The 16,653-nt window shown below is 42.1% G+C and overlaps 1 protein-coding gene across 1 annotated transcript in view; it reads right to left on the reverse strand.

Moving 5' to 3' along the window:
• The window catches only part of Kif5c (kinesin family member 5C), a 136,935-nt gene that overhangs the window by 72,676 nt on the left and 47,606 nt on the right, over nt 1–16,653 (reverse strand). Inside the window, exons 2-4 of the mRNA XM_027938012.2 lie at nt 15,381–15,471; nt 7,856–7,929; nt 514–618 (exon numbers count right to left, since the gene is read on the reverse strand). Coding sequence (XP_027793813.1) covers nt 514–618; nt 7,856–7,929; nt 15,381–15,471 — 270 coding nt within the window. The remainder of the gene's footprint in view (nt 1–513; nt 619–7,855; nt 7,930–15,380; nt 15,472–16,653) is intronic.

Genomic DNA, 16,653 nt, shown 5'->3' on the forward strand with positions numbered 1-16,653 from the left:
AGGGGTAAATGTGTCCACAGGAATATGTAGCATAGCACATTTCTCCTTTGCAGAGAGGCATTTCCCAACAGCACATTTAAACTCATGATAAATTTGACAATATTCAACAAATCATTTTTCCAGCTTATGTTGCCATATAACCCTTTACTGTGGTATTAATAAACAAGTGGTTATATTCCAAGGAACACACTGTGGGGAATGCTCTTCAATACCAAACAGACATATTTCAGTTCTATCCCCAGGAATCCTCAGGTAAAGGGCAGAATTCAGACAACCATCAAGATGGTTCTATCCCAAAGAGAACTTTTACTTTCATTACCTCGATATTTCAAGCAAACCATCCAGATGGCTAAGTACAGGCCTATGTCTTTAAATAATAAATAGGGCTGTGCTTTCCACCAGATTGTCATTTGAAATAGATAAATTCATCTTTTACATCTAAATAATAGGGAGACTGAGAAACACGATTTTGGGCCCAGTTTCTTCTTTGGATACTACATCTGTAGCACTTACCTTGATGTGAAATTCCAGGTTCTCATCCATGGAATAAATATGGTCAAAGATATCATGTGCAATCCTCGGGATGATCCCCATGAGTTGAGGGTCATGCAGCTTCCCCTGGTGGGTGGAATATACAAACACGGGCAATTAAAGAGTGCTGGGAAATATGTGCAAGAAAGAAGGGTTAATCCTGAGTTTCTTCAACAGAACTCCATGGAGAAGGGAGTACCCACATCTAGGCTGTCAGAACCCTTTGGAATCTACCTGAAATGCCAACACACCAAAAGCTGGCAAAATAATTCAATATGTTTAGTTTTTTATCCAGGAAAGGGTTGTCCTCTCAAGTCGTGAGGCCCCACAATATTCCCTCTTGCTGGAACTCAGGACAGCAAATGTGTGCATGTGGGTAGTTGCAGGTGGGGCGGGGGGAGCAGAACAAGCAATGAGAGGATATGGGTTTTATTTGTGAATATTTACAAATTGACCAGAACCTACAAGTTCAAGTAAGTTAACCTCCTGGAATAAAATCTCCTTAAGAACTAAAAGACCTCATTTCATTAAAGTCATCCTTGCTCAATAATTTCTAATAACCTTATTCTCAAAATATCTTCAGTGTCATTTTACAGACCAATCAAGAAAATCCACTTCATCAATTTTCAACTTTGTAATTCCCAGCCTGAATTATTCCAGATATTTTTTGGTTGTTTCTAATACTTAATTCACATTAATTAGGAATATTATCATATTCTTTTTTCCACTTTTATTCATCATACCTAGGGAGGTAAGGAATCGATGAAATCTTCTGCTATTTGAACTATTACTAAATCCTATTTTTCTGCCTAGTACTGGAAATACAGGGCCTTGTATGTGCTAGACAAGAATTCTACTACTGAGCTACATCTAGACAAGTACAGGGCCTTGTATGTGCTAGACAAGAATTCTACTACTGAGCTACATCTCAACCTTTTTGATTTTGAGACAAGTTCTAATTAGCTATCTTGGTTGGCCTTGAATCCTCCTGCCTTACCTCCCAAGTGGCTGAAATTTCAGGTGTGTACCACCACACCTTGGCCCTAAATCCAATTTTGAGACCCAGAACTTTGCACCTCTGAAAATGTTCAGGAGATGACATGGGGGCTGGAGATGCGGCTCAGTGGTAGAGTGAGTGCCCCAAGCATGCACAAGGCCCTGAGTTCCACCCAAGGACTGGAGGAGTGGGGTGTGGGGCAGGAGGCCATAGGATCTGACAGCAACTCCTAAAGAAGGGTTCCAGAAGCATTGAAAGCAACAGGTTAGTGTGGCTCTAGGTATGCAGCCTCCAGTGAGCCTTCTCAGGATACAGTCATAGGTGATAAACTACCTATTAGTGCACAAACACACAGTCTACAGGTCACAATGATCATGGAAAATGAAAACCCGGAGAATTTTCTAGACCTTTAGGAAGTTATAACCCCTAGGAATAAATGGAAATGAAAGCAAAGCACAAAACTCAGTTTTCCATGCAGTCTTTCAGGGATGCCCAACAACCTTTACAATTTTGACCCATCTCCTTGTTCCAAATAGGCCCAGTGCCTGGATGATCAGCTCTGTTTTCCTCATTTAATCCTTTTTTCTCTGCAGGTTTTCACCACTAAATATCTCTCTGAAAATGACTTGCAAGTCAACATTTGTGTTACCAAAAGCAAGAACTTTGAAGGTAGCAAGGAAGCACCTGACATTGTGGGTCCTCCTTTGCACACCTGATTCTGACACTCCCTTTTATTAAAAGCAACAGAAAAGTTGAATGCAGATTTGTTTGGCCTTTGGCAATACTCTTACCTGGGAAAATGAGTACTCCTCTGGAATGCCCTCAGCTATTATAAATAATAAGTCATTTGATGAATTTATATTGCTTTTTAATTTGGCTATATTCTTCCTGAAGATGGGGATGGCCAAGACATTAATAATTCCACCTACCACTCAGGGGACTTAATACAGTACTTATTGCATAGAATTAGTACAGATTTTAAGTTAAATAGGATATATAAAGTGCTTAGTGACACAGGAAGGGCTCAATAAATGTTAGCATTGTAACATTCAGTTCACAGTAGGTTCTCAGTTAGCAGTGGTTGGAACTCAATCAAACTGAAGAGTCTGAAGCACACTCCTTCCCAGACTGTTACTATGTAATTACTATGTATCCGTTATGGTTTGGATGTGAGGTGCTCCCCAAAAGCTCCTGTATGAATGCAGGAATATTCGGAGGTGAAATGATCAGATTGTGAGAGCTGTAACTTAATCAGTCTGTTCTAATTAGAATGGACTGAGTGGTAACTATAGGCAGGTGGGTTGAAGCTGGAAGAGGTGGGGGCATGCCCTAGAAAGGTTCCTCTTCCCTGTGACTCCCTTCCGCTTCTCTCTGCTTCCTGATCCCATCATGAGTTGAGCTGCTTTCCTCTACTGGGCCCTTCAGCTGTGATGTGCTGCCTCACCTGGGCCCAGAGCAATGAACTCAGGAGTCTGTGGACTGTGACCTCCGAAACCACGGGCTCCAGATAAATTTTCCCTCCTCTAAGTTGTTCTTGTCAGGTATTTTGGTCATGGCAACCAAAAGCTAACACAATATCTTAGGAAAACACAACATATGGACACTGAGAGTTAGGGACTTTAAAATTGCAGAGGCCATCATAAACATGCAACTCATCACGGCCCACACGCTGTGGACTGTGGAGACTTGGCAGAAACAGTACCTATGGTGAAAACAGACTTCTTTCTGGTCACATGTCAGGACTCCATACAGCCAATCAAAAGACCTCTCTACACAAACATCCAGAGCTCTCTGATAATTCAAGACAGTCAAAAGACCTCTCTACACAAACATCCAGAGCTCTCTGATAATTCAAGACAGTCTTTTAGCTTTTTCCATGGTCCGTGACCAAAGAATGAGTAGTAATCTAAAATTTTTCTACCTGACTAAAATTTGTTCCTTGGGATATTTTCTCTTTCATCAGATTTATCTTCTAATTGATTCCTGGCTTAAACTGAGCCTGCCAAAGCAGTGTGTTGTGTGAGAGAGAGAGACGCTTGTGTGTTGGTGTGTGGTATTACATGAGGCTTGTGTGCTATATGTACGTGTGTTATGTGTCTGTATGTGTGTTTCTTTGTGTGTGAATGTGATGTATGTTGAGTACATACAACTGTATGCATGTAATATTATATGTATGCCAGGGAGTGTCTGGTGGTGATGTGTGTAATGTACATGATGGGGGTGTATGGTATATATATATGTGAGTTATATGGAGTGTCTCTGTGTAGTGTGTGTCAAATGTGTGTGAGTATAATATACATGAGGCATGCACATGTATTTGTGCGTAATCTAAGTGTATGCCGGGGATATCTCTGTGTGACATATGTCTCTGTGTATGATGTATATGGGATTTGTGGTGTGTGTGTGTGTGTGTGTGTGTGTAATGTATGTGGAGTGTGCATATGTGTCTGGGTGTGTATGAGAGACAGAGATCTTCACTAATCCTGTGCTGCCTTGCAGATGAAATACACACACATGCACACACACACACACAGAGTGCACAATCACCTCAGGCCATAAACAGTGGCGAAAAAGCAGAAAGCTACAGAAATTCAGGAAACAGAAAAGCCTTTCCAGCTGGGGTGATAAAAGTAGGCTTCTCTGGCACCAAATCTTGAGGGATGGGTCAGATTAAGGACGGGCAGAAATAATGCAGGCAGAGGTAAGACCAGGTATAATGAAGCATGGGAACCGAGGAAGAATGGTGCCCATCTATAGAACAGCCTAGCTGGAGGATTAGGCATGACCTCGAGGAGCAAAGAAATGAACTGCTTCATCCTCTTGTTCCTGCCAGATAGCAAAGAGGAGAAACATTTTTATAACTGCATCCTGTACAATTCCCTTCAAAAATTTCCCCCACTAAATGTGACCTTCTAGGAGCTGGTATGAAAGAAGAAACAAGACCTAGGCCGTTGGCAACTGAACAAGACTCTCTTTGTTCCAGTGCCAGAGGCCCCCTCGACCTCCCAAGCAGGACAGAGTTTCCTGAATCACTTAGGATGGGAAAGCAGGCAGCCAGCAGTATGCGAGCATTAGGCACTCTGCGTGGTTTTGTTCTACATCACTCCAACAGCCCAGCTCCACGGCAGTGAAGGCTATACCATTCGGATGACCTTTAGGCGTCCCTCTGAGCAGGAGGAAAAACACAAGGTGTCTCCAACAATCTCTATCAGTGTGCTTCAGAGGACCACAAGGGAGACACAGAGCCGAGACTCCCTTCCGCATCACACATGGAACAAAGAAGAGGCCCTGGCTGCAGCCAGCACCCCTAGCATCCTGGGTACCCTGCTGACAAGTTCATAGCCCTCACATGATGGCACCTCCCAAGCTAAGCAGCAACACTGTCCAGTGATTCATATTCTTACTGAACCCCTCCCCTTCTCTTCATCATGAGAAGCTAATATTTCCGATTTTATGCAGGTTTGTGTTTGTTCCCCTCAACAGAAGATAATGGAATCACCACTGGATATCAGACCCAAAATTGGAGGGATTAAAATGAAAAACAGCTTTAAAATGTGACATCTCTGTTCACTCAGGAAGTTAGCATCCCCCTTTTGAATGCCTCTGAAAGATCATAACGCAAATAATAATTCTGAATACATAAAATCTTCCTTTTAGAGGATGCAGAACCTGCAGAGCTTTTTTGACTTAATTGCATTCCAGGGTCCTGGATTTCTTCATCTCTTATAGGCTCTGTAACTCCAACTTGGGACTCCTCCTTTCCTCTGCTTTCCTCTTGAAATATCCCCTACCTTTCTCCAACCTATAATTCCCCTACAAAAGAAGAGGATTCAGCAAGGGGGGCTGGGTGGCAGAGGAAAAGGACTCATCCACACCAACTCCTTTCAACTGCAGGCATTAGTGTGTGATCTTCAGAAGTCACAATAAAGAAAAGCAACTCGTTGCCATCATCTTTTTGAAACCAATGATTCAGGGGCAAAAGAATTTAGGCAACTGGAGGTGAAATCTATAGAGAATCTAGTTTCCTTCAGTTGGCAATGAGTGCTCTCTGGGCAGGAGAGCAGAGTTGACATGGGGAGACAGAAGCACCTAGGACTCGAGAGCCTCTGATTTAGCAAAATGCCTCCCATACTGTTATGAAAGGGCTGGTACAGCTCTTCCCCATCACCCACACTCATCTACTCCCCCCGCCTCCAGTAAGATGTTACCCTGGGGAGCAGTCTCTCTCTTACTGTCTTATAAACTTCTGACATTTAGTAAATACTCTGTATTTCCCAAAGATTAATGAATCACAAAGCTTAAAAGTGATTCTTGTAAGCATTCCCTATGAGTTGGGGGATTTTAAATATCGAAGGCTGGGGCCATAGCTCAGTGGCAGAGAGCTTGATTAGCATAGATGAGGAACTGGGTTTGATCCTTGGCACCGTATAAAATAAACAAATAAAATAAAATCATTCTGTCCATCTACAACTCCAAAAAAATAAATAAATAAATAAATATTGAGAATTTGTTTTTTGTATTGTACAGTTTGGTAATTTTCAAAAAAACTAATAGATTGCCTCACAAGAGGCTCTGTCTCCCTCTCGTGTGCCCTGAGACCTATGAAGCATATTCTTCCCACTGCAGTGAGTGGGCCTCAGGAAATGTAAAACTGCAGCTTTTTTAGAACCTAAAAGGTGAAGGGTTTGGGGCCCAGAAAGAGAGAGAGGGTGAGGGCTGAGGCAGAGCATGGAGACAGGAAGGCTGGTGTTACCCAGGGTCACTGCTGTAGGGTGTGAGAGGTGGAGACTTGTCCCCTGGGCAGATACAGCTTGTGTGTCAAGAGACAGTCCTGCTCAAGAAAAGGTGGCAATAAACCTCCTATTTCTTTAATCTGCACAGTCTCTGAACTACTTTGTCTCTAGCAAAATCGGTGAAAGAGAGTCAACACCACAGCAACGAGATCTCCCACCCTCACTCGCATCCTATCCAACACCTGAAATCAGTGCATGCAGAACATCAGAGCCCTGAGGATTTTAGCCCTGTGCCTTTGAAATCTCCTCTTCAATAGGAATGATTCATAAGCTAACCCTGTTCTGCAGCAGCCGTCTCCATGCTGTTCCCAGGAGGGTAGGTAAATGAAAACACCTTAGCTTGAAGGATTAAGGATTCAGCTTTCCCTGCTGCTTGTAAGCTTAATTCCCCAAACTTGCTCTGTGCAGTTTCTTATAATAACCACTCTCTCCTCCTCTCCTCACCTGTCAGTTGGGCCTAGCCTTCAGGAGAATTATCCAGCCCTGAAGGCCATACAGGAGTCCTGGTAAAAAGGAGGAAGAGGGCGGTGCAAGGGGCCAGTTTGGTCCAAAATGTGCCTTCTTTGGAAGACAACTTAGAAGTCACAGAGCTCTACAGCAAGCAATGTGACCTGGGGTCACTCCCTTGGGTGTCTACAGGGGCCATATATGCAAGTTAGCAAGGAAGTATGGTCAGCATAAATTCATGTCACCTTCAGTGTATGTGAAGTATGGTAGGGTCTGCTGGAGAACCCAGCCCTATGAACAGGGGGTGACCAGGACTACAGTGTGGGTACTATTTTAATAAATGTTTTATGGAACCTTTTCTCCATAACATCTGTTGTTCCATGCACAAGAAATGTTAATGGAAAAGCCAATGAGACAGTAAAGGTCCCTGATCTAGGGAAGTCTGCTTTTCATTTGTGGGGAAATTCACCCATTGTGGTGAGATCTTCAGAATGTTCAACCTATGGTAGAAAAATCAGAACTGTGTGAAGTCATCCCATTTTAAACACTGTCTACAATTTTCTTTTAAACCACCACACAAGCCAAACAATAGTATGTTTGTGGGCTGCTTGTGGTCTACAGGATAACTTCTTCACCTCCCTGACCTATAGTCTGTACTTACTCTAAAGAATAAGTAAAGCTCTCTCCCATGCAAATGATTGTCACAACAGGCTCTATGGGTTAGGCTGGGCCCCAGTTCATAAGGATACTCACGTCACTTTATTGATTTGTGGGTTGCAGATTATTGCAGTGCTAGTGATTGAACCCAGGGCCTCCCACATGCCAGGCATATACTGTATCACCAAGTACTTCCCAGCCCTGATGATTATGTTTTAACATAATTTATTTCTACAGTTCGACAGAGCTATCAACAAAGAATTGTTTTTATTACTGCTATTTAAAAACTTCTCAAAGACAAAATTAATTGGCCAAACATAACTGTCTCCATTGTGCAGTAAAGAAAGCCACATATCCCTCAAGTTTTGCTGCAGCATCAGTTCTACTCGGTCACTGCAGAGACGGGCAGCACAGCTCGCTGCAACCTTACCTCCATGGTGTGGGTTTTCCCTGATGAAGTCTGTCCATACGCAAAAATGGTCCCGTTGTAACCTTCAAGGACATCTGTGAGCAAGGAAAACAAATTAAAATTAACTCATTACTTTGGTCCTATACTGGTATTGATGCATATTTTAAAACTGCAGTTTCCCATTGGCCCATCTCGTTTTTTCACCCAGATGTGTCAATTCCATGTGCATTTTAAGGAAAAATGTGAGATCAGAACAGAAATGAGGGCCTACACTGCTCCACAAACAGAAAGAAATGGGCTCACATTTATACAGAGCTCATTAATGAAGAGGAGGCAGACACCCTTTCTCCCAGTAACATCAAACTTAAGACACAGATGCCAAGCAGAAAACTATTTTTTTAATAGACTTGAGTTTTCCTTCCATTGATCTCTTCAGAATAGTTGAGGGAAATGTTACCTGTGCTGTAAGTCTCTGGAGTGAGGTTAGACTCAAAGGACTTGCCTAAAGATTTTGATTTGGGTCAGACTAAACCCTGGCCCAGGCCAGCTCCTCAGGGAGGTTTCTCATGTCGGCCCCACCAGAGCTCTGTCACAACAGACCAGCTGGGGGAGGGAGGAGGCCTCACGCTATAAATTGACATCCTGTCCGCCTAGAAACCAGCAGGCCCTGACTTAAATTTAATGCCTCTGTTTTTTCAGTGTTGGGGCTAGCAAGGAGGCCCAAGCCCATCAGCATCAGGAATTTCTTTTAATTACACAACCAGCACACTATGCAAGCCCACACACACGGCAGGCCACTTCCATTTCACGCAGGGAGGAGGGGAGGCGTGCTGAATGGAGCTGCTTTCTGCTGCAGAGCTGAAGATTATCTGTGGGAATTCTTTCAAAGCAGCAGAAGTGATTAAAATATATTCCCTCCTGCTTCCCCCCCTTCATCCACACAAACATCACCGAAATGGAAACAATGCATAATTAATATCCCTGACCCGCCATTCTGCACAAGGGGAGGAATTCTTCATGCATGCAGTCGGTGAGGGCAGGGAGAGGAGACCCATACAGAGGTGTCTTCTTCAGGGCCACGTGAGAAAAGCAAATCAGGCGATCCGCTCCATCCATCCACTTCAGAATGAGAGAGAAGAGAGTGCTCTCTGAATTTTATGAGGCTGATTTGCTTTTATTTTGCTTTGCCGGGTTTTCTGAATTTCTTTTAATATAGACTGATCTGAGGTTGTTGGAGTGTGAACTGAGATCAGAAAAGAAAGAGGATTTTCCTTTAGGAAGCTAAAAAATAGAGAAAAATTAAGCGGTAATATTTTTTTTTAATTTTTAATCCTAGCAGCCCTGAAGAGTTTGTGTCAAGCTGTACTGAGAAAGACACAAAGAGAGAGAGAGAGAGAGAGAGAACCAGAGAGAGAAGAGAGGAAATGTTCACACTTATCAGACTGCTGGAAATGGTTTCCTTGGTAACAGCAGAAAGCAAAAATTTGAAAAAGTCAGTGTTAGGGTTAAAGGTTCAAGTTTCAGTTTTCATGAAAATGCCAACTTGCTCAGAGAAAAGAGTTCTCAGGCTGGGCATAGTGGTGCATGTTTGTAATCCCAGCTACTCGGTGACTGAGGCGGGAGGATCCCAAGTGCAAGGCTGGCCGGAGCAACTTAGCAAGACTCTGTCTTAAAATAAAATAAAAAGGGTTGGAGATGTAGCTCAGTGGTGGAGCACCACTAGGTTCAATCCACAGTACCACCCAACAAAGATTCCTCAGCCCTGAAGATGGTGGCCAGAGCAGAATATCATGAATATGATGTGCTATAAGGGACCCAAAGGAAAGAGTCCTCACCCTTCAGGTATGCTTTCAAAATCCTACATTCATAACACAAACAACTCTAGACAATTGGAACCCTGGCCACAATTACAATACTAAACCTTCTGTTTATTAGAAATTAAGCATTTCTTCCCAGACTGAAAAGGGCTTCCCAATCATTAGCCCTGAGCTGAGGTATTAGCACAGTACTGAAGAGACCAAACAGAAGTTATGCTCCCTCTCCTTCTCCACAGGGTGGCAGCCTCCACTGGCACCCTACGAGTGTTCAGGCACACAGGGGGCCCCAGGGAATGACTCTGAGAAACCTGCCACACCTTAAAGGAAACAGTTCAGAGTCCTGGCCCTGCCCACACTAAGAGAGTCCAGTCCAAGGTTCCTCTTCTGCATTCACCCCTGAGGCCACTCTAGCCAAGCACAGGGCACAATCCTGCTAACTGCTGGCTAGCAGCTGCTACCCCAAAGCTCCTGGATTACATCTATGAAAAGGAAAGCTCACTGATGGTATATCAATTGTTTTGGACCAAGCACATGAGACTGTACTGGAAGAATCTCTTTCTCTCTAGTATTTCAACAATGAGCACAATTTCTTTTTCTTTCTTTCTTTCTTTCTTTCTTTCTTTCTTTCTTTCTTTCTTTTTTTAAGGAAAAAAGTAAAAAAAAAAAAAAAAAGAAAAGAAAAGAAAAAGAAAGAAAGAAAACTTAAACTCTGATTGGCCTTTAAAGTATTTACAATCATGTTACAATTAATACATTGTTGGAGAAGCTCCCCAGCGTTCAAGGTTGATCAGAGTTAACGTTGCTCTCAATTCTGAAAAGAAAAGACAAAGGTCTTTGAATCTAGTGTTCTCTATTTTCTTCTAAACTCCAGGTTTGGGGGGCCTGTTTATTCAGTCTGTTTTATTTTTAGTGGAGAAGAAAGGCAGGAGGAGGTCAAGGACAAACAGTGTGTGGAGGGGCTGGACCACTGAGACAACAGGAAGAGGAGGGAGCACAGGATCCACTGGGGAAGACAGTGAGAGAAGGCCTATGCTCAGCACTGCACAGAACACACACCGCTCCGCTCCACAGAAACAGCCCACAAAAAGACACTTTCATCACACTGAATGGCAGACAATTCCTGGACCTGAGGAATGCGTTTGTTTTAGCCTCTGCCAAAACAGACTGACTATTTCTACACAACAGCCATGCTCTGCTGGACAGAACCTTTCTTTGTGATGGGCTCTGGTGTGATATGATCTAAGCTCACACCACACAGCCTGTTGCACCCCTCAAGCCCAGCATACATCCTTCCAGCAACCAGGCAAACCCCAGAGAGCTTCTACTGCAGGTGCCAAGCACCTTCTCGTATCCCCAGAGAAGAGGGAAAAGAGTCTCCTTTTGCAGACTTCAGAAGCCCAGATGTGCATACTTCATTTTGCTCAGTTCTGAGCTAGGCTTTGCTTGGACAGAATGAGTTCCATTGTTAGGTAAGAATTTGGGGACCTAATCAGACCTACACATCAGGGTTCCCAAGGAGGCTATTGTGGCTTCCTACCACTTCTTCAGGTGAAATGGAGACCTGTCAGGGATAGTGGCTGACAGGTCATCCTCAGCTTACAATCCTAATCTTCCACCAGCTAGTCAAACTGTTCAAATAACCCATGAGTGTAGATTGTAGAGGCTATCTGGCCGAACACCAGTGGCCAAGGAGAATGCCCAGCCAGCCTGAAGGACAGTCACTGTGCCCAAGTAATGGCATGCTGGGTTTCAGAATGAAAATACACCTCACAATTGGCAGACTGCCAGGGCCATCCCAAGGGTCAGGAACCACAATTGCTATTCTATTTCCTTTACTCTCCTCCCATATCCACTCCTATCCCTGTCTTTTTGCAATGCTTAGTTAATAGTCCATATGGCCTGAGAGAAAAGGAACTCATAAAATAATTATTTTATGATTGTTTTTAAGTGCTCATTGTGCACCCACCAGAAAAGTAAGGGTAAGGTAATTCAAAAGAATATAAGTCAGTCGAACAAAACAGGCTCAAGTTCCAGCCCCATGCCTTCCTAACTGACTTGGCCAAGTTACGTTACCTCTCTGAGCCTCAAATTTCTCTTTGGTGTTAAAGAATTAATAATGTTCACACCACATTAAGTTAAGATTTAAGACACAATAACATGTTAAGTGCATAGGGGTACATGATAAATGACAGATAAATAAATATATTTATTCTTAAGAACCATATAAAATATAATAGTAAAATAGGTCTGAGTATATCATCCTAAACTTACAACTTATGGCTCCATACTGCCTCCAGGATAAAGTCCATTAATCTGAATTTCCAACAAACTTGGATCCTATCTAACCTTTTCAGCCTCGTTTCTTGTCATCCCCGCTGTACCCTGTGTCACTCCAAGCTGTCCAAGATGCCACATAATTTGTCTTTATGTTTTTGCAACTCCCTCTGCTTATACATTCTACCATCCTCAAGACTCAGTCTTTCCACAAAGTTTTCCTTAATTCTCCATTCCCTTGTCCCATCCATAAAAATCAATACAAAGTGGCCTTCTTCTGTGCTCCCCTAGTATTTTGCACACACCCATCTTAAAGCACATAATGCCTACATGTCTGATAATTATGTATGTGTCTGCCTCTTGCCTTATACTTGCAGACAGTATTATGTATCTTGGTGACTCTATCCCCGGCAGGACTTACACTAACATGGTAATAAGTGGCTAATACTATTTGCATAAGTAAATGAAAGATACAATGAAACTTAAAAGAAATCAGAACTGAAAAACAAGAAACCACCTTCTCTAGCATCTGGATATTCCACATCGAGCTAATTTGGAAAACAAATGCCCAGGTGGTTTTTGTAGGCCGGGACATTGTTACCAGGACTTCAACAAAGTATCTAGTAACCATGGTATTTAATTCCTAGGCACCCACAGGCACCTTTCCTATTGCTATCCCAATCATCACAAACCCTACAACCTCTTCTCAAAGAAGCATTCTACATATGTTTCCAGACAACAGTTTGAAAAGCATCAAACAAAGATGGGAGCATGGGAGATGTCAGAACTCTACAATCAGAAATATTTAAAAACCCAGCAAAGTTGTAAGGAATTAAAAAACTCAGAAAGAATAAAGTCATCCAGTTAAATGGAGTCTTCCAGCACCTCAAAATCATCATGGGTTTAGATAGCCCCGGAAGCAAAGCTCACCAGTCCACCTCATTATCATGAGTCAGGGAACCTTCCAAATCACTCAATTCAAGTCCTGAACTCTAGAAAAAACACCATCTCCCAAACTTGACTTAAGTAGGGCTCTTTATGGCAAGTGATACCTTAGCTACACTGTATTCCAAGTGACCCTTGCTTACATACCTTGTTTTTACCTTGGCAATGCAGAAATACACAGCGACTTCCTTCCCTTCATACTCATCTCAGTGAATATTTTTAAAAGTTCAATCTGGCTTCATTACCTCCTCCCTTACAATCTCTTTTGAAAGGGCAATAAGGTGTTCGTAGTTAATACCAAATGAGCATGCTCATATCATGTTTATGTTGCCTTAGAAATGTCTTTTTATCATATCATGTGAGAGCCTGATTTTATTCTAAATGGTTTTCTTTGTGGCTCACCATTTATACAGGGCCTCAAATTATCCACAGTTTGATTGTATCTTCACAAGACCTTCCCAGGGACTGCCTATTTCTTTTCTTCTTCTTAATTTATTTTTAACTGATATATAAAAATGTAGAAATTGTACATGTTAATGGAAAACTGCCTATTTCTGACACTTCAAACTATAGAAAAATCCAAACATTGAAAGAGGCCCAAACATCTAGTGAATAAAGACTCAAAAATTATTACTATTGTTTGTGAATCATAGGCATTTTTAAAAATGGAATCCATCCATTTCTAATTACATTGGCTTAGAGGGGGTGGGATGTATTTAAATGGCCTTCATGCTTAGCACAGCGTGTAGCAAATGCTATTTGCTTCTGGTAATGAAATGGGAGAGGAAAAAAAAAAGGAAATTCTGCCATATATGTGATTAATCTTACTTTAATAAAAATAGGTATAAGCTTGGGCTGGGGTTGTGGCTCAGCAGTAGAGTGCTCGCCTAGCATGTGTGAGGCCCTGGGTTCAATCCTCAGCACCACAAAAAAATACATAAATAAAATAAAGGTATTGTATCCAACTAGAACTAAAAAATATTTTTAAAAATAGGTATAAGCTTGATAATAAATGGAAAACAGGGCTGAATAGAAGCAAACCAAGAAAGATATGCTGCGAAAACAGGTTAGATAGGAGGAGAGGTGGGGATAAAGGGGTCAAGAGAAGGCAATATCAGAGTATGTTATATGCAAGTGTGAAGTTGTCACGATGAAACCTATTGCTTTATACAATTACTATTCACTAATAATTACAATAAAGAGAGAAGCAGGAGAGTAAAGAAGAGAGAAGCAAAAATTACCACCAGATACAAGCCCAAACTATTAATTCCAAAAGTGCTCAAATACAGACGTATTTTTTTTCTCTTCCCTTTTCTATCATAATCTCACTGAGGAGACCTTCAAAATTAATTGATGTCTGCAACAAGAATGTGAATAACCATACATCTCAGCAAGGAACATTACATACTGACGTGAGTCTCCCACGCAGGTGTCCAGGGTCAAAATTAATCTAACAGATGTACCCAGGGCTGATTTTCATGAATTTCAAATAGTTCAGTTAGTCAGCACAGCTTCTAAAAACAAGCAGATCTAAAATGGCACGGTATTTTTTTTTTTTTTTTTTTTTTTTTTTAGTTTTGCTTCTACCTTTTGCTTTTTAAATCCAAAGCTACCCGTAGAGGTGGCAGCATCAAGACATTTGGAAATGCCATTGCTATTGCATTCAAATTTGAAGGCATGGATTCAAAGATGAAAAACAAAGTAGCAGAAGATGTCCCCCAGCTTTGTCCAGATGGCCCGCTCCTCCTAGGCAAGCTCCAACCTGCCCCTGATTTGAAAGGGCAAGGTAGAGCAACGTGTAAATTGCTTCATCTCCCTGCTGTTATTTTGACATGAATCCTCCAGAGCCAAGGCCAGCCCCACAGAAAAGGACTGATCTCTGAGACATAAGTGTAGGCTTGAGGCTACCTGTTTGGAGGAACAAATGTCAGGATCTGGGTAGGATGGCTGAAAGTGGGTTAGATGAAATTATAATTAAAGAACGCTGAGGAGCAGGAACAGCTCGATAAGCAGAAGTATAATATGATTTTATGACACAGGAAAAAATTCTATGATGGCAAGAACTTTCCACTTTTAAGACTTCTTCCAGAGAGATATTAGTATAAAGGAGACAGATGCACAAAATAAATCAGATGAAGATATACAACTGGGAGTGTTTGGAATACGTATTTTCTCCTGCAAAGGAATAAAGATGTTCTTCTACATTTGCAGTAGTTAAAAACCATTATGGAAAAAGTATCACTATAGCCTACCTGGCTTTTAAGCTTTTAGGTAATCAGAATAGCTCTACAAAACGGTGACAAAAGAAATAAAGAAAGGAGGTATAGAGAGATTGAATAACTCGCCTGACATCACAGCAAATCGGGGCCAAGCCAAGGCTGTCATTCAGTGTTTCTAATTAGCAGGCCTCTGCTGACAGTCAAGGAACATTGATTCCTAGGCTGCAAATATCACTTAATGTTTTCCATTACTCTGAAAGGCCCAGGAGGAAATAAAGAAACAGCACTTACCTTTGACAATTTGCTTCGCGCACGCATTGTAAACCTGCTCTTGGGTTGTGTTGGGCGGCAATACTCTGTCAAAGACATATGGCTTCCCTTGCTGAAAAAGACAGACAAAAGAAAGAAAAAGGGCAGGGAAAACGCATTAGTAGTTTAGGAATGAAAAGCACTAATATTAGTAGTTAGACCTTGGGCGCCAAATCAACCAACCTTATTTTTAAAAAACAGTTGCATACCTTACTGGGAAGTGTTTACAGCATAAATACATTGTGTGTATGTCTATTGTCTGTTGCAAATCTGAGCAAAAAAGAATACGTTCTTAAAAGTGAAACATTTTTTTGATGAAAGGTAGGCTGACACTTATTTGAATATAGATTTATCAAGAGCTTACACTGAACTAAATACTGAACAACTAGGAAACAGTCTTGCCCTTGTGAATTGTTTAGCTAAGTATGGCAGATAACTAATAAGCGAGAAGGCAAACAGGAGAACATAAATGCCTAGGTACAAAATGATGGAGCCAGATGAGGGCGTGTCAAGGAAGGCCTTGCTGAGGTGGTCTCAGTTAAGGGGATCTTGAAAGGATCACAAAGATACTTGGGAAGATCTGTGGAAGAACCTAGTAGACAGCAAAAGGATCTGTGAGTCCAAGAAACTGAGGTATGGTACAGAGGAGGTTGGCAAGGAAATCAGGAGCCACCAGTTCACTCAGGGTACTGCAAGCCAAGGTCATATGCTTGGGGTTTTTTTTTAATGGGAAGACAACATGATCAGATTTCAGAGTTGCTCTCAGTAGTTTTTTTATCCCAAAGAATACAAGTGTTTTATATGCAAAAGTGATGCCTTAGCCAGGTTGAGGCTTCTCAGACAAATGGGGCCCAGCCCTTCTCTCCAGTAAAACAAGAGATTTCCCCCATATGGGGTTTGACATCTGGTTTGATACTGCACCATGTGCAACTCAAGGAGATAACCAGGAGAGGGGAAAGAAAGAAGCCATAGCACAGCACTACACAAGCACTGGCGCCCAGTAACTCAAGGTTCAATAAGGAGTCATTGAGCACTTCTGTGCCAGGCACAGTGCTAAGTACTGGGAAAAGGCACTAGGGACAGGTGCCAGGTGAGACAGGTCCAAACAGCACCTCTTTTCCACCAATACTGCCCAGGCAAGCGGTAACCCTTCCCTGCCCTTCCCCAAGCCCAATTCACCCAGGAGGGCCTTCACCTTTCACCACAAACAGTAACATTGGGGAGATAGAAGACAGGGAAACCAAGAGCCTCCTTC

The sequence above is a fragment of the Marmota flaviventris genome, chromosome 11, assembly GCF_047511675.1.
Source record: "Marmota flaviventris isolate mMarFla1 chromosome 11, mMarFla1.hap1, whole genome shotgun sequence".
In the NCBI taxonomy this organism is placed as follows: Eukaryota; Metazoa; Chordata; class Mammalia; order Rodentia; family Sciuridae; genus Marmota; species Marmota flaviventris.